Raw genomic sequence first — 18,653 nt, forward strand, 5'->3', positions numbered from 1 at the left:
GCCAGCCTTCTCCTTCCTAAAAAATATTTCTAATTGTAATGCTAAATATGCAAATTATAATTCAGAAAGACATTCACAATTCATGCTGATAACCACAGAAAATAAGGCATATTTAGGTGTCAGAAATGCAAAGAAACATAAGGACAAAATTATTTCACCTAAACAGAAAGCTTATTGCGGGGAATGAAAGTTTTGACTGGCTCCCCCTAGACTTAGTAGTATGCACTTATTTGAAAAGTTCTGTCTTTGCGTGTTATGCTGCGTTTCCCTGCAAACAAATAAGAGTTTCTGAAACAATTCCTATCCTTCGTTATTTTGACAGATGAAACGATATCTTTTTGTGGAGATCAAACATCTTATATGAGTATTTGTTTAGGAGAGCAAGATCATTTAAGCCTACAGATAGACCATCTGTCTCTTGAAGAACTTAAGAAAAAGGTACTCATCTGTTTTGTTCTTTACTGTTTTTAATGGCCTAGCTCTACTTCATTTATAGTTTGTGTCTTACTCATAAAATTTTGATCATTTAGGTATGGTTGGGTTATTCTGAAAGGATTTGAAATTCTCATCTCCTGTTTGTGATTCTCTTTTTATTAACTATTTATTTTTAGTTAAAAAACATGAGTTTCAGAGTCAACTGAAAGAAAGCTGGGTTGCTGCAAAATGGTTAGGATTGTTAGACACCTGGATTCAAGTTTCAGACCCAATAACATATTTTAGTCATCATGAAGTATTCCAACGCCAAGTAAAAGTTTTTGCATTAAGTAACCTAAAAAGCATATTTCATGCCCCTCTATCAGTCATGAAAGTGGTAGTGGTGAGTATAATTTATACTTCTATATAGCACACTCCATCCTAGGATTTGCAAATCTTTTGATAAATATGTCATGTAATAAATTACCCCTGAGGTATATTAACGTTATCATCATTCTACAGAACGAGAATTGAAACTCACAGAGATGAAATGAGCAAACTGTTGTCGTACAGCGGGTCAACACTTGAGTTCAGAAACTCTTTCTCCTGACTCGTCATCCTGTGCACTGACCTCTGATCCAGATTTTTGTCTCATTCCTGTGCTTGGCCTATGCCACTTTTATCTCTAAGTATATATTCCCTTTAGTAGTGTCAGGGATGCGCCTTAGCAAAAGAAGTCGATAAACCATTTCTTACCTGAAAAAGGGTTTGTATGCCTGAAAGCAGGTCTGTTTTTTCCAAATGTATTAATTGATCTAATCAAAAGATTTTACCTCCTTCTGCAGACTTTGCCTTCTTGATTTACTACGTTAGTCTGTGACACTAATGACTGTTCAAGAGCCGTGTGCGTAATTCTCTACTCTGGTACAATTTTACATCTGTGAAACTCCACAGAGCGATAGCAGCTTATAAAGGGAGTTACAGATACAAGGACAGACTATTTTTGAATAATACTGTTTCCCTGTAATGCAAATTTCCCTTGCACCAAAATATTCTCAAATCAACCTGTTTGGGTGAGTTTCTTCTTGCTGCTGACTTATGAAACTTGACACCTCAACTTAATAAGAAGGCTGAAATTTCAGTCATCCACCTCCACATTTCTTGAATGCTAACTCCTAAATATAGGATCGTATTTTCATATATGGAGAGATTGTGTCATGAGCATATAGGGAAGCATTAGAAGATTACTGTGAAAAAGGCCAAACTTTCCACTTCTGCTATTTAGATTTACCTTGAGATTTATACATCACCATTTTTTTTCATACTAAGGTGGGTTTTACTAGTTTTGATTGTTTTCCCTTTGCTTATTTAGGTTGCTGATCTTCTTTTGATGGTTAAGGATCTGCAATCAATTAACGAAGAGCTTAAGAAAGAACAGCTTGGACTCTGTACAGCAGGTTCTCAAGGGAAGGAAGCAGTAAAAATATTAAACCAGAGTGAGGTATGTTTTCTGTGATAAAGTATTGAATCTGACTGTCATTTCTAATATAGCTTGTGGAATCACTCACGCCAGTGCATAGAGTGTAAAACCCTAGGAGCTTAGTTTGCTAGTTCCTTATAATAACTTTTAAAATTAATGCTATGAATGACTATAAGAGGTTAGCACAACAGAGAATCAGACTCAGTGTAAGTGTTCAGTGATGTGTTTAGTTGATTGTAAGGTAACAACATATGCATTAAAACACTAATTGGGTCTGTGATGTATTTGTTCTGTAAATTGAAATGAGAGGAAAGAGTTAATTTTATTTTATAAAGAAAGCAGTATCTTCCATAACATTTTAGCTAGCACTGAATATCTGCTTGTCTTCTGTTCAGGAATGATTCTCATGCTGTGTCCATTTCTGTAAGAGTATCTTATCTCCTCTGCACACCTCTCCTCCTACCTCCACAAAAGAGTTAGAGCTCGCAATGGCCAAAGAAGAAAGAGTAGCACTTTGGCTCACAGAAGCATGTCTGTGCTTCCATGTACAGTATAGGAATGTATGAAGGGGTGGCCAGCATTGCAGTAGATTGCTGAGAGATACAAGGAAGTAATCCCATTGCTGGATATTTCATTCTTTTGCCCAAAGCTAAGACTGTTTAAGCTGTGGGGAAGAAGAGGCCTTTGCAAAATAGTTCTACTCAGAAGAATTTGGGGTGAGAGATCCCTGTGTCTTGTTATGTGTGAACGATGATCAGCAGGCTATGGCAGGCATCTAGCGAATGTTCTAGCTTGTTACAAGACATTACTTGAGATGTGGCTGATAGTACTTCTCTTTATATTCTGTTGTGGTTTTTGCTTTCAGTTACATCATTCTTGTGTACCACATATTGAATAGGAAGGTAAAAAACCAAAAGGAATAATAATGATACTCTTATCTTCCGTCTTGAATTAGATTGGAAAGAACAAGAAAAAACTTTTTCGGTAGTTTGATTCTGTTATGTGCAGGGATTGAATAATTCTAGAACTGTGAATGTTGCATTGATGATTTTTCTGCAGGACAGGTCATTCTGCAGGGATCTGGAAAAAGGGCAATGACCTTTTTCATGTGTGCTGCAGATACACTGGGAGCAATCGTCAGAAGTCACAAAATATTCTTACCTTTTCAGATTTAGTACATTCTCATGTTACCTTTACTTGAAGTGTGCTGTAAATTACAGATCGACCTTTAGGGGTGACAAGGATTTTATTAAAATAATAAATTTACATGTTATTGTAATAGATTTGCATGGAAAAGCCTGTGAGCAATTTGTTTCAGAGCGCATGCACTTTTCCGTATACTGATATTGCTAGCAATTTTCCTTGTCATCCTGCAGAGGGTGCTGTACCCCCACTGATTCGAAACTTAATACCGAAGAAATTGGTGTCCTGTCCTAAAAATATCATGACAAGACAGAGTGCCCTCCCGCATTTGTCTCAGCGTGCAAAGAACAGGCTTGCAGTTGTCTGCATGACATTGGTTTTAAAGTAATCAAGAGAGAAGCTGGTGAAATGATCCCTATATTAAAAACTCAAACTTCTGGTAAAGGAAGGAGATAAGTAAAATATGGTATTTAAGCCTGTGTCAGAATGATTATCGTACTATGGAAGTCAAAAATTAAATGATCGGCGTTTAAATGCTTTTAGTTTAAAAGGTGCCATTTATCGACAAGACTGATAAAATGGTTACATAGTTCCCGGTTTGTGGGTTGTGAAACAAGTGTGTTTTGCACACAAATAACCAGTAAGAAAAAGACCAAGTTCTAATTTTGTGTGTGTATATTTTGGGCTAGAATTTGCCAGGGAGTGCTGAGGTGACATTAACATATGTGCTGTAAGAGGAATTTGAACAGACACAGAAAGACGCATCCTTCTCAGGTCCTTCTTAAAACGAACCCATCTTTGTTTTCCTTCAGGAAGCTGGAGTGCAAGTCAGATAAGTCTGCATGTTGGTTCCTCTGCGGGGCATCTCCCAAAGGTCTGACAGCCCTTAGTAGTCTATTTCTTGGCTTCAGGTTGGGAGGGAGGACGGAGGAGAGAAAGAGGTTGTTTTTGCGCTGTCCTCTGAACATCTGCTTTCTCGGAGAGAAGCAGCCTCACTGATTTCAGCCTTCAGGGCTCCAGGGATTTTTGCAAACCAAGCATATCAGTGGTTCATTTAGGAAAAACATTCTCAAGGTTTTCGGTCTCCAAGGAAGTATTTTAAGCAGGCAGCTTATTCTTGGAAGACTTTTTTCTGGCCTTAAGCCACTTACTTTCTTTTAATATTTTGTTGAACGTTAGGCTGCATTCCTTGGAGCACAGAAAGTTTCTTTTCAGCCCCTCAGACATAGGACCATAAGATTCAAACTGCAGTCAGTTGCTGTAATGGCATAGTATAATCTGTTGGCCTTATGTAATAGTTTCATTGTAAGAAACATCACTTACTAAGCTGAACGCTGGCCTGGGAAAGGCATACGTGAGAAGACGTGGAGTCATAAAAAATGGTTGCATTGTGTGGGTAAGTTATATGTACAAATAAGTTTAATTTTAATACACAAAGGTAGGGCTTGACCAGAAGCTTCATGTTGAAGATTAAACCTTAACCTTTTCTTTTTTTTTATAATAGCTAATATTCTCCTTTCTTTTCTGCTTAAACGCTTGTAACTATGGTGCTTTTGAAGTCCAATGGTTATAGCCAAATTATATTCTTTTGTAATGCATATCCTTGCTATGTACCACAGTCCTATCCCTGTCTTCTTCCACCTTTCAGATTGTCTTTACTTTGTGTTGTCCTAGAAAAGCAAGTTCTGAGTGAAAACATAAAAATAATTGAAACACGAGTCATAAGCTAGTTTTGAATATATCTTTCTAACAGGGAAAGTCAAATATATTAATATACTATATTCTACATTTTTAAATTCACATATAAAACTTTAGGAGTTGTTTATACTGCTAGAGATTGGAAGATGAAATGACTTCTCATTTTTTTCATCTATATGTACATATATATATATATATATGCATTCCTACATATGCATGTACATTTTATGCATGCTCAGTTAAAAAAAAAAAACCCACTAGTACCTTCTCCCAATGTTCTCTAGGAAGTAAAAATAACACTCCTTGCAGAGTTCTGTTTGTCTGCAGTTGGGTTGACGTGCTGTGAGCTGAGACTTTCCAGCATGTGATACTGGGGAAGCAGGTTTCTCTCTTCATATCATAAGTTTTAGCATCGCTCAGTATATCCATCGAAGCTATAAATATCACATCGACGACCTCCAGGCACCAGTTTAGTTTCTTCCCGTGCGTCACCTAAGACTCTCTGTCCCTATAATCTCAATTTACTGCTTTTTCTCTAACTATGCTCAAGGATCTGTTTTTCTTGTCTTAGGGTAGTTTTTCTTTAGCCCAAGTCAGCCAAAATATTAGTGTTATACACAGCAGTGCTATATTACTGCCATTAGCGCTTTAAAACTAAAAAATATATCTAATGCAAGTTTGAGTGCACTGTGCCACTGCTGGGTCCTGTCTGTGGTTTAGGTAGATGAGGGATGGCATCACTGGTATTTACCATCCCGCTAACACGGTTCTACTATTCAGGAGATTCTAGCAGCAGAGATCTTAAACAACTATCTTCTTCTATTAGATTAAGAAATGTTGCTGTAAAACAAGATGATATATACGTCCAATCTGGTTCAGATTCTATTTCAAAGGCTCCTAAATTTAGTTGTTTGGATGCCTTCTGTGGTGATATAGAGGCCTGCCTGCGCTGTGCTTTTGTATGCCTTTATGCAGTCTCATGCCTTCTCCCTCTCTCTCTTTTACCGCGTACTGTCACAGGAGAACCCCGATTCGGCGCCCTGGCCTTTCTGACCTCCCAGAACTGTCACACAATATGATTCCCTTACTCATTTTTCTCAGTTTGATAAGCAGCAGCTGCCTGTATGGTTGGACTTACTCTGTGGCTCAGGTCAGCTGCAGTTTGGGAACCTTTGTTCTATTTTACTATCAACATGTCCCTAAAATATGATGTATTGCAAAAAGACATACTACAGTGCCCTTAAGGACTCCTCGAAACCCACCAATCTTTCTTTGTACGCTACCAGAATGTAACCAGGATATGAATAAACTATGTGCATGTTTCTGCATTGACTATATCCTTAGTTATATCTGAGCAAAAATAGGAAGACCAAAGCTGATCTGTGAAACGCGGCTCCCAGGGTCTTGTCCCAGGGGAGTAGTGGAACATTGTAGCTGCAGGTCATTTGCGATGGAAGCCAAAGTGGGATGAAAGACTTTCTTCGTTCTCAAGTTGTTGTCTGAGAGGCTTTACCAGAATGTGACTACTCGAGATAATAATAATTCTTTGTAAAGAGGAGGTTTCCTTATCACCGATATTAAATAAATATAGGCAAAGGTTAAATGCTGTCCTCTCTTGCCAGAAGCAAACTGGGAAAAGGAGGTAAGTCGCGTGAGAGGCACAAATATTCTCCGTGACCAGCGTGTAAATGAAGCGCACGCAGCAGTGGTCTTTGCTTCAGAAACTAGCAGCACGTACGTCTCATCCCTTACTTTCAATTCTGTTGCCGCGAGGTCACATCAAGCGAGGGGGATTCTGGCCTTGCTTTCAGTTACGCTGTTGTCGGCAACTTAAGAGTTGTGCTACTGAAAAAGCTACGTTTTCCTCCTCTTCTTTGCATAGGCAATATTAGCGATAGGAGATGGGCTGGGTTCTGTGGCAAATCAGGAATAAAGGTAAATTTAGGCAAGACAAAGCAGAATGTAACCTTCAGTGTGACAGCAAATCTCTTCATTGCACAGTAGGCTAAATGGGCTTTCTTTAGAAAGTGTCTATTTTTTGGATGCTGGAGAAGAGCCTAAAACATGTAGGATATGAAAATAAATTGTGAAAATTGGAAAATAAAGTAGGCAGAATGAGACCATGACTTGAGGAGGGAAGTCCTTTAGCAGAAGCGGTTAAGTGATTTGTTTTGTAAAATTTGAGAGGAGAGGGGAGAGGGTTAAATAAAAATGAAGGAAAGTGTGAGATGATTTTACAGTATTTAATATGAATCATTCCTGGTTTTATTTTAATTTCCTTTGATCTTATTGAAGAAATCTAATTCAGTGTTTGTTACTTTGTATTACAGGCATTTTTTATTTTTCTTTTAAGACATGTCACTGGCTTATTTATGCATGTTTCATATCACAGTATTTTTTTTGTGCTACGTTTTCACATCATTCCATACTTTGTATAGTTTCTTGAAATGACAGAAGGGACTGTGATGCAGACTGAAGATGGTGACAATGACAGGAAGATGCAGAACAGTCAATCTTCTGAGAGGGTCAGTGAGGTAGGACTGTTTTAAAAAAATTATAAAATGTTTTTACCAACATTTTTCATACGCTGGGTACGCTGTGCTACAGAAAGATTCCTTTTCTCTGTACAGGCTTTACAAATTCTCATTTTCTTGAAACACAAAGTCTTTCACAAACAAAGCGCGCTCTTCTTGTAGTCTGATTTTACTTTCAACTGTTATCGTAAAGAGTTTCTGACAGCTTTTCCCTATGTTTTTCTTCTGCTAGAGTTTTCCAGTTAGGAGAGCTTCTGTGTGGGTCCTTATTTTCTTCTCTTCTAGGACTCACAGACTTCCTTAATGGGGCTGACAGAAAATCCCTTGAAATTTTGTTTATTTACACATGCACACACGTACATATGCACACATACGAATCTTCAGCCTCTGTTGCAGTCAGGCCTATGGCACAAGTTGTGTAAGATTCACCTGCTGCTATCAGTGACGAAAAATTACTGTAAATCCTTCTTTGTGGTTGAAATACTTAATGTCATGGTAACTTGTTGAAGTCTGCATATTCCTATTCTGTCATTCAAAAATAATGTAGATAAAGCATCATAGAATCATAAAATAATTCAGGTTGCAAGTAGCCTGAGAATATCTTAAAGCACAATTAAAGTTGAATATCTCTGTTTGAAAATGGTAATATGAGAAGGGCACAGTGTGCTTAGTAACATTAAAGAATAATGATCTGTTCTTTGAAATTTGTAACTTCTGTGTTTCTGTTTACAAGGTATGCCCTCAGGTGTTTGTCAGGGGACTCGAGGATTGTCCTCGTGATCCGGATAAGCAGGTAAACAATGCAATGTAAAGATCCTCCTGACTTTCACTCATCGTAATCCCTCATTGCTAATGTCTACTGAGTAAACTGTATCCAAATGGGCCCAGTCTAAGTTCTAATGTAATTGATAGAGAAGACTTGCATTGATTCAAATGAGGGTTGAAATATTGGAGATAACGCATGTAGAAACTTTCTAGGGCACCTTTCCAGTTTAACGTACAAAAAGTTGGCAGTTTTTAAGTACTTTAAGTCACATCCTGTCCTTATCATCAGGGCTTAGATATGGAGATCTCGGGAGGAAAAAACTTGGTTCTTTAAAGACAATTGATTCCAGCATCAACTGATAAAAATATTAGCTGCACCTTGCGGGCAACATTCCAGAAACTTCATAGCTGGGAGAGTATTCACGGATAAATACCTTCAGGGAAAGCTACTTGCTACTAAACGAGCGATCACTATGAATTAACCATATCAAATGGATGTTCATTGTTTTTGTATTAATAAATAGGAAGTGAAATGTCTCTATACGCTTCACAATGCAGATAAAGGGCATCAGAAATTGCAAAACATGATTGCAGAAGGATTATAGCTTTGAATATAAAAAAACATACCTGACTAGTAAGAAAATATCTGCAATATTTTTAACAGATAACTCCATCAGGCTATTCAGAGAGTTTCTGCAAAGATAGGCATTATAGGAATCCAAATAAGCCTCAGTTTGAACGTGATGCAGCTGGCAAACACTTTGGCAGAATAGAGATGAGTGAACATGAAACAGAAGAGAAAAACTTGCTCACATCTCTTTTACGAGAAAATAGAACATCTGTACTTGAATCCAGGTAAGCATGAGGGATATGCACTGCTTTTGACAGTATTTCTATTTGAGAAGAGAATAAAGTAATTTTGCTAAAGTGAATTTAGATAATGGCACTGTCTAATTTACCTGAGAGATTGGCAAGGCACCTTCAGAACCATTTTAGTCTATCATGCAATTAAGTAATTAGGAAACATACTATCAGTAGAAATCCTCATGAAAAAATCATTACAAGAAAAAACTCTCCCGAGATATTGGTATACAGAGCTTTACTGCAGGAACTGATCATTCTTAGGGTGGGGACTGGCAATGTTAAAAGGCTAAAATGATAATACATGGTACTGAATTCTTCTTTTTTAATATTCAATATCTGAGAGCACAGGCCAGTAAATGATATGTGTGTGTGTGTGTGTGACACTATTGCTGTAAAAAATATACGTGTATGCAACTGAGGATGAAGGAAAAGGAATTACAATGACTGTTTTACAGTGTTAATTTTGAATGGACATTACCGGTATACGTTGTGGCCTCGGTCTTCTGTCTGACCTGCCTGGGCAGAGGTTTACTCTCAGTCACCAATTTAGGGAGCTGGGGCCATGCACATCACTGACTAATTGGTTACTTCAGTGTAGCCGCTTGTAGGACTGTGCTGAGATGATCTATGTTGTAAGGACTTTGATCGGTTTTTCTGCAGGAAAAAATATTTGTTTGTAAGCCTTAGTGAAACAAACCTTTGCGGGGCGTGTGTGTGTGTGTATATGTGCGGGTTACACTGTGGCTTAATCAATTCCCAGCTGCACGACTTATTTCCTTAAGAACTGGGCAATGCCAAGGAAGAAAAGGCCAATAGAAACATCACACCTTGACTGCTTTTTTTCTCCCAATTTCATGCTTAAACCACCTAATCTCCTGGCTGACAATACTGAATCACTGCTTTGCTGGAGTTCACTCTCATTTTTCCATTGCTACTTCTCTGCAGATTGTGATGACTGTGTACAGCATTGGGGGGCTTCTTTCAGTGCCCCTCAGTATTCCTTCCGCTAGCTCCAGTGGTTTCTGCAGCGGCGTGCAGCAATGCTGTTAGCAGAATATCCTGTGGAGCTGCACGAGACAAAGTCTGTCTTGTGTGTTCAACATATGCTGCAGTTGACTTTACTCAACCAATTCCATATTTCTGCGTTACTATTTAAAACTCTCCAAGAGGCATGAATGGTTTTAGTCGTGAAAGCACTAGTTAGTGGTAAATGAGGAGATATTACTCTCCTGGAAAATGAATATATAATGTTGTTTTATTTGTTAACTTTACTTAAAAGTCTGTTAATCAGTGATTCCAGTGCCATCATCCTTAGCACTCTGGTGTGTAATCTTTTTTATGTTCCAGTATAAATGACCAGATTGACTGGTGATGAGCTTGTGCTGTTGGGTAACTTAATTCTCATTAACGACATTAGAGGCCAGAAAAATACATAAAAAGCCTTGTTAGTGCCTACCATTTCAAATGCTAGCTATATAAAGTCATTTCTGTTAAATGCCAGTTTATAGGTTCAGTAGTACAAACAACTCTTACTAAACACATGAAATCATCTCTGGAATTTGAGAACTTGCTTATGCTTTAATTTCTGTTCTTTTGACTTCTGTTTCGTTTAAGACATTGATTTCCAAGCTGTTGTCAGTAGACCACTGGTTATCTGTGGGGCAGTTTGGTCTGTAGTGAGCTGCTTCTGCAGGCAATTCTAACTCAGTTCCTAGCTTCCACGTTATATTAGAAATACATGAAGGGACAGATTTTCAGAAGAACTCAGCATCTGCAGACTCCTGTGTTTTCTGTAGAATTTTGTTTTTAAGATATTTAAATGAATGAGTAAGCTTTTTTTGAAAATCCATTCCTATTCCTATTATGTAAGCACTTGATTTAGTTGCCAGAGATTTACTGTCTGTTCATGAATGGGAGAAGGGGCTGTAGAGTACATATGGTTATTAACAGGAAAAAAGCACTGATGAGATAATTTATGATAGAGCTCACACTGTGAAAAGGTTTCTAAAACTCTGGTCTAATTGATTAGTGCGTAAAACAGAATCTCCTAGGAATTTCACGTATGTCAGGACACTGCAAAAGTGTTTCTTAGAAGGTGTTCTTGTTTGCTTAAATAAAAATCAAAACTCATGCCTTTTCTTTCCTCCTTCCTGACTGTAGCAGACAAGAACAAATGAAAATTGTGAATGAACTGTTAGATCCTCTGAACACAACTGAGCAAGAATGTTCAAGTGAAGATATAGAGAAGAAGGATGAAAAAGATCTTAGGCAAATGATTATTCAACTAAGAGCTGAACTCAAACATTTCAAGCAGGTCAATAAATTCTTAAAAAAGCAAGTAGAATTGAAAACCACTTTTGATGGGAAAGAGAAGCTTTATGCAGATACAGCACCGCAGATTAATAAGGATATTGTGTTGCTGAAAGTGGAATTGAAAGATGCAGCTACACAAACAGTGACTTTAGAGGGTGATGTCGTGAGATTCAAACATGAAGGCAAGAAAGGATCCTCAGAAGAAAAAACAAAACATTCAAGATTAAATGCACAAACAGAACCTCAGCAAGAAAATGTGTATAAGAAGGGCGAGCACAATGAAAGACTTTTTTTTACAAGTAGAACAAATGAAGTAAGTTTATTTAAGATTCTCTTTTTAGTATTTAGGGGACAGATGTACAGAAGAGAAAAATATGTTTCATTTTTAATATTATATCTTGCTTTTGTGTAATTTTTAAAATTAGAAGAAGAGATTTGTGTCATATATTTAAGATAATTGTTCCTAATGTTCAGAGCTTTTCATCCCATGCTTCAGTGTGCCTTAGAACATTAATTAATTGAATTTCAGTCCTCCCTGGGACTAGATACTGGTAAATATTATAGCTGTTGGAAAGAGGGATAAATCATAGCCTAAGGACCTGATTCGGTACTGCCTTATATCTGTGTATGGATGCTCAGAAAACGTAGAATCAGAGCATTCTGAGTTGATAGCTTATTCGGTCTAAATGGCAAATGAGGCCTAGAGAATTGAGGACTTGCATAAGGTCTCACAGCCTGCTGGTGAAGAGTTAACAATAGATTTCAACAAACTTGAATTTTAATTCTTTAACGTCGTTGTGTCCTTCGAGAAGTATGATCAGCAGTATTCTATACAAGTGTCGATGCTGTTCTTCATATTTGTATTGGAAACTAAATGCACAGAATCTGTTTTGTGAGTACAGACTTGATTTACTTTTGCCAGTTGAGTTTTCAAGCCTTATATGCACTCTCTGATCCCAGAGAGGTGGAGAAGTAGTGTCTACTGAAGTGTTTGTGTGTATTGTTTCAGTAGCAGTTTTAGAAGCTAAGCTGAAAACTCTTTGCAGATCTTAGCTCTTGGAGAGCAGACAAGGGAAACAGTTGCTTTTGATTTTGCGCGCTGCTAATAGAGAATGTTGTAGTACCTTTTGTGGAGTGGCTTCCATGACTTCAGGGATCAAGAGATTTCTGTGAGCTAGCAGTCATTACTAACTCATTTTTGATTTGGCTCGTTCTTGTTGGATTCATTTCACTGAAGGAAGGGGCTTGCAGAGCAAGAAGTGTTGATAAGACTTTGTCACTGTGAGGGTGCATCTCTGCATCGGTTGGGACTTTGAGGAAAAGATTTTTGGCATGCATGGTCCCTGGCAAACACCCTGTAAAATTCATGCCAAAGTTTAGGAATAGGTTATGATGATACCAAAAAAAAAAAAAAACCCCTCAAAAAACCCAATCTTTTCACCAGTCAGTTTACATGTAATCAGAATCTACCAGAGTATGTTTGCTTGGTAGCAGAGATGCAGTTAAATTCTTAGTCTTTTAAGCATTCCTTATTGGCAGTAAATTTTCTACTTTTTTAAAAAAATGGCACTTGAGGAGGAGAGAAGACAATAATGGAAATATGGGTTTTGTTAATGTTCTTGGGCTGTTAAGGTCAGTCATGCTTGGCAGGTTGGCTGTGATAGCTATAGCTGCACGTTTGGGATGCCTTGGCTAGACTAATTGGGTCCTTCCAAGACTGAAAAGGAGAGGCTGCCTGATCTGTTTGCTGCAGTGCTATCCAGGGCAGCTGACTTCAGGAACAGATGAGAAGACAAGAGAGGGTGGAAGTCAGGAAGAATAAATATAGGTAGTAAAGAAGGGATGGAAGGGCAGGGATTTGAGGTTCCACCTGGCCTGTTAATGAATGTCTGTCAGTGATGGCTTGCTTAATGTTGTCTTTGGTTTCCTAGTCTTACCGTCCTGATGACTGAGGCTGAGGAACGAAGGGCAACCTGTCTGAAGGAAAGAAGAGGCCTCACTGCCCTTCTGCAAGCATATCTAGAGTTCTTTCTGCAAATTCTCATTTTCAAGTTCAAAAAAAAAAAGTAGTAACACCTGCCCTTTTGTTTTTCACTGTTTTTGTTAAATTTCAGTATACCCCTTTTGATTCATTATTTTCCAGCTTCCTCTCTAGTTTTACCAGTTGCAACCTCAATGCAATCCCCTAGTGGCCTTCTTGTTTGGAATAATCCAGTGAATCTTTTATTTCTGAGTGGCTAGTATAAATAATTTTAGATTGCTAGCTGAACTGGACTTTGGGTAGTCTGGACAACATATAAGTTTATACAACAGCCCTGAGAGAGCTGGAAATTGTTCCACATTATTAGTGCATCTTAGTAAAACTCGGAGGAAGTTCGTCCTAACTGGATTTATTTTTCAGCCTCCAAATGTATTCATATCTGTACCAAAGGATTGAGTATGTCATTAGGAAAATGGAACTCGCTATTTTATTATTTTAAATTGTGTAAAGGCTATAATTGCTAAGAAATGAATGTGGAAAGGTATTTCGGAATACACTGGGTGCTAAAAGAAGTTACGGGACTTAGGGACGCTGGTGGAGCAAATGAACAGCAGAGGAGCAAACGAAAGCTATTTGAACATGCCGTTATTGATTTTTCATTATTATTATACACAATTCCATAACTCTCATCAACATATAGCATGCTTTTTATGCTTTTGGAGATAGCACTATTTTATGCTGTATAGTTTAAACAGGGATACGTTTATTTTATGTGAAGTCTTCAGAAGGTGAGGGCTAACATGTTCTGAGAAATGCACTGAGAAATTTAACTTCTCCCCCCAACTCTAGTGATGGACGGTCCATTACACAAGCAATTCCACCTGCACATAAGTAAACACTTCTCCACTGTGAGGTGAATACTGGAACCGGTTGCCCAGAGAGACTGTGGAGTCTCCTTCCTTGGAGATGGTCAAAACCGAACCGGACATGGCCCTGGGCAACCTGCTCCAGCTGAACCTAGACAGCAGAGGATTGGACCAGATGATCTCCAGGGCTCCCTGCCAGCACCAATTGCTTTGTGCTTCTGTGATTACACTAGGAAATTGGAACCATGTGGAAGTAATGTGTAGCGTATATGGATAAAGAAACTATTCTTATTCATAAAGAACTTCTCTATGGTAGAAAAAATTTCCTCTGTGATTGATACAAAACTCTGTTGATTTGCTCAGAGATATTAAGAAGGGCAGGTAGGAAGTAAGGCCTGTTGGAAGCAAGGAAAATACATTCAGGAGTTTGTGAAGAGGTAAGAGGATCCTCATGTAATAATAATAATATTAAAAAAAAAAGCTGTCGGGCTCTCAGATATTTATGATATAATTCATGAGAGCAGGAAGTAGCAGTTAGAAAAGTCAGTTTGGTTAAGAAAATATTTTCCTAAGGCACACACACATGCAGTCTTGACTGATAACACCTAGTGATTAAAGCCTTCGCTATTAGGTGGTGAGTCTGCTGTCTCCGTTCATGGGCTGGAAACCATACACTGGGTGGTTGTGGATACATAAACAGCATTTATTTACACACAGAAAATTGAACCAGTGGGCTGGCTTTTTTTCCTCTCTGAATGTTTGTTTTCCATGTTGCAAGGATATTGCAATCTAATTTTCAAAACCATGTAATATGACAGCTTACTGATTTTACTGGAAAGTTTTTGTTTTTGTTTTTCCTTGGATGCTTGTTTATACTTTCTTTATGTGAATATGTACCAGCTGCCAGCCCCATATTTTTTTCCATGCTTTTTTCAGGCAGATTCTACGTACCTGCCCAAGAAATCCCGCCTGCCCATTCCATTGAAATCATCTAGATCGTCAGGAATGGCTCCTTTGACCTCCGGTACCCACAAGTCAGATTCACAGATACAGCGTCGTATGATGGCACTTTATGAAGGTCTGAAAGCACGTGAAGTACAAAACAAAAAATTTCAGCCGCAAACAAATGGAGAGTTATTATTGAATGAGACTGTAACTGAAAGCCTTCAAGAAGAGCCTGAACAGGAAAGCACATTGGTGAGAGGTAAATAAACAATTTCATTTAAAGAGGAGACATAACAACTTGCAGTGCTACTTGAAATATTGGCTTAATTTCTTGCAGTAGAAAGTAAAAACAGACCACTTTTACATAGGTACAATGCTGCTTAATCTTACGATTTTCTTGGGGAGGCAAATATATACAGATCTTGAAAAGCTTAGTGATTTTTTTCCTGTTAGCTGAATGTATCTTCACAGCTAAAATGTAATACAGCTTGGTATGGAATTGAAAGTACATTGTGTACATTGCATAAATTGTGTAAGAAATGACAGTTTTACAGTTCATGCCTGCCTGCACACACGCACATATATGTGTGTATATCAATGTTTAGGTAAATGAAAAATTTCCTTTATAGGATTCTATGTCTAATGGAAAACTGCCTGTAATGGAGACAGGAGAGTATAGAAATACTGTATTTGTTTATGCTGTGTAAATAAGTTTTTCCAATATTGCATTGATCAATCAAGCCATCCATATCTTTGTAGTGTGGTTGGGTTAATTTGAACTCAGCTGTTGACAAAACATATGGATCAGCAAAGTATGACAAATTGTAAGGCAGAGAACAATGTATTGCGTAAAGATTCAGAGTGGTGAAAAATGCATTTAGTGGTAAGATTGAAAGCTGAGTAGAGAGGTGAAGAACAGGTCGGAGAGAGAGGAGGTGTAAAGATAAGAAATAAGATACAGTCAAGTATCAAGTGAGCCAGTGGCAAAAGCAAAAGTTGCAGAGGTTTTGCTATCGACAGTAACATCTTCATGGTAAGACAGAGATGCAGCAAGCACTTAATTGTAAATACTAAAGTAGGTAGGACTGTAGCAATTGATTTTGGTAGGTGCAAAATCCATGGAGAATTCTGAGCTCGAAAGTGCTTTTGGCCTTGATCTGGAAATGAATCAAAAGCCGTTAGGACTGCAGTCCTGCTCTTTCCTCTCCGTACTTTTTTCTTTACCGTGAAGTCAAAAACAGCTGTACTGCTGCAAAATTACTGTAGTAATTTTGAGACTTGATGCCATGGAAGATTGCAGAGGATTAATTTATGATCATTGCTAATACTGGCGAAACTTTTTAGTCTTTACTCTAAGCTTAACGCAAGGGATTTAAAAATGCACTAAAAATTGATTAGTGTTATATTACAAAGAGGGCTTGCATATGTTCACCAAATGAGGCCGCAACACCAAAATTTTGTGGCGTGATCTTCCTTTTGGGTAGGAAGCCTTTGCCATTCACGTTCTCAGCAGTTATCTTTGTAGTTAGTTCATGTATTTGAAAAATAAGTGAGAAAACTGTTTAACACCAGCAGAACTGTTTGTATTGTTTTTATATAGCTGTTCTTCCTTAGATAATTTTCCTGTACTGAGTTGTCACAGAATCGGATTTTTTTTTTCCTTAGGATTCCCACTTATTTTTTTCAGTCACTTACTGAACCGTTCTATTCCTCCCCTTTTTTCCAGCTGAGTCATTTTTCCCACTGGATAATGGTGAGGTCCAGGTGGAGTCACAAGATGTTGCATCTGATACCGGGGGCAAAAACGAACATGCAATGAGCAAAAAGCAGCAAAGCTATCAAGGTAGAGCATTTATGTGGTGTAATGTAAAATAGGATTTTAAAACTATGATTTCTTCTCAGTTGTGCAAAAATGTAATTTAGTGCAAGCAATTGTCTCCTTTACCATTATTTCTGGGCATTAAATCTCATTTACTTAGCTAGTACAGATTAATTACTCTAAGAATCCAGTGTTTATCTTTTAAGGGTTATGCTTTCAGAAGGATCAAAGGGATTTTTGAGGCTTATTTCCAGTAAAAATAATGAGTTTTGTGCCTAACCCCGATCCATACTGCAAATGCCCTCACTTCTGAACTCTTCCCTGAATTAGATCTTTGTTACTTTATGCTTCTGCATCTAGTTACGAACTATTGGAATGAAGCAATTGAATGACAGAATTTTGCTTATCTGAATTATTTGAAGGCATTCAACTAGGCTGAAACCTAATGGAATCACTTAATGAAAATGTAAATAAGCTTAGTGCTGTGTGTTACGTGTTTCTACATTTCTATTAGTCTTCTTTAGGATGGCTTGAATCTCGTAGTTAACCTGATGTATATGGAGTACAGAGTAATTGGCCAATTTTGTAATTCTTGATCACATCAGTCATTTTACTCATATGAGTAGTTTCTTTGAAGCCATCACTTGGTTTGCAGAGTCATATTCTATTTGTGCACTTTGTGTGTGTAAACATATATGCACAGAGAGCTTATTAGTTCTTGTTTAATTAAAGAGCAGTATCTCATTAAAAACGAAAACTAGTATTCTAATGAGAAACATTGCTTCTCTAGTATCTGTTTTTATTTCCTGTTTGTTTTATTGGGAACATTTGCATGAAATCGGGATTATGGAGTTTAGGAGTTCATCTAATATCTATTTTGTTTTTTTTTTCCCTCCTTTATCTGAATCCACAACAATCTTTGACATCTGTTTTACTGCAGCAACCAGCTGCAAAGTCAAAGGTATTTCGCCTTTCAGGTAGAGAACCCGGAGGAGAAGATAATGAACTTAAATGTTATGTTTTCTTATTCAGTGTGTTGTCTTGATTTCTGATGCATGGGAGTTTATTCAGAAGCATTTCTGTCCTGTGATTCTATCATGACAGAAATGACATAATGACATGAAAAATGGTATGCAGCAATCCGTATATAATTTCAAATATGTTCGTATCCTGGTATCGCAACTTCAGTGTTTCTCCCGCTTTTAGGTTATGTTTACCCAGGAGCAGAAAATCCCAAAGTGGTAACAGTACCTGCCAAGCTCCGTCACAATAGATGAAGCTATTTTAATTTTGTTATTAGGTTTAGGTCTTTACATCTCATTGTTTGAGATTGACTTCTAAGCATGATACCAACTGTTAAGTACAAATAGAATTGATTTGTTCCTTTTTCTTTTCAGAGTTCTTTACTGTTAGAAAGTTCAGGATTTAGATTTTTCTTCAGTTCTATCTGGAAGCTGGCTCTTGAAGCCATATTTTGGGCTGTCTTGTTTTTAGGGTAACTGGGGCTAGATATTGTCTTGTGTCTGTCAAGAATTTATTTCTTGTCATGTTAGTTATCTACAAAACCTTTCTTCCTTCAAGTTGCTCTGAAATGAGCACTCTCATCTCAGAATAGTGTATATGGATTTGTGAAGCACCTCTGGGCAGACAGATGCATTGTATGAAAGCATCAAACTGGCTGACCAACCTGAAATGTCAAAGGTAGTATCCCAAAAGGGAGGTTCTGAGTAGTAGTGATCTCTTGCAGAGGTAGCAGAAGAGGAGAATTTAATTTACTGGTAACCAGAAAATACCATTTTCTTAAATACTTACACACACAGCTCTCAACTTA

The 18,653-nt window shown here is 37.7% G+C and overlaps 1 protein-coding gene across 4 annotated transcripts in view; it reads left to right on the top strand.

The window, feature by feature from the left end:
* Window positions 1–18,653, top strand: part of CDK5RAP2 (CDK5 regulatory subunit associated protein 2) — a 212,462-nt gene that overhangs the window by 167,625 nt on the left and 26,184 nt on the right. For 3 of the 4 annotated variants that reach the window (XM_068914368.1, XM_068914366.1, XM_068914370.1), the window contains 8 exons: window positions 323–438; window positions 1,787–1,915; window positions 7,174–7,269; window positions 8,003–8,062; window positions 8,699–8,889; window positions 11,059–11,524; window positions 14,995–15,262; window positions 16,730–16,846. In XM_068914368.1, the coding sequence (XP_068770469.1) occupies window positions 323–438; window positions 1,787–1,915; window positions 7,174–7,269; window positions 8,003–8,062; window positions 8,699–8,889; window positions 11,059–11,524; window positions 14,995–15,262; window positions 16,730–16,846 (1,443 nt within the window). The remainder of the gene's footprint in view (window positions 1–322; window positions 439–1,786; window positions 1,916–7,173; window positions 7,270–8,002; window positions 8,063–8,698; window positions 8,890–11,058; window positions 11,525–14,994; window positions 15,263–16,729; window positions 16,847–18,653) is intronic. The other variant, XM_068914369.1, reaches the window with a different exon arrangement.

The sequence above is a fragment of the Struthio camelus genome, chromosome 20 (assembly GCF_040807025.1).
Source record: "Struthio camelus isolate bStrCam1 chromosome 20, bStrCam1.hap1, whole genome shotgun sequence".
Classification (NCBI taxonomy): domain Eukaryota; kingdom Metazoa; phylum Chordata; class Aves; order Struthioniformes; family Struthionidae; genus Struthio; species Struthio camelus.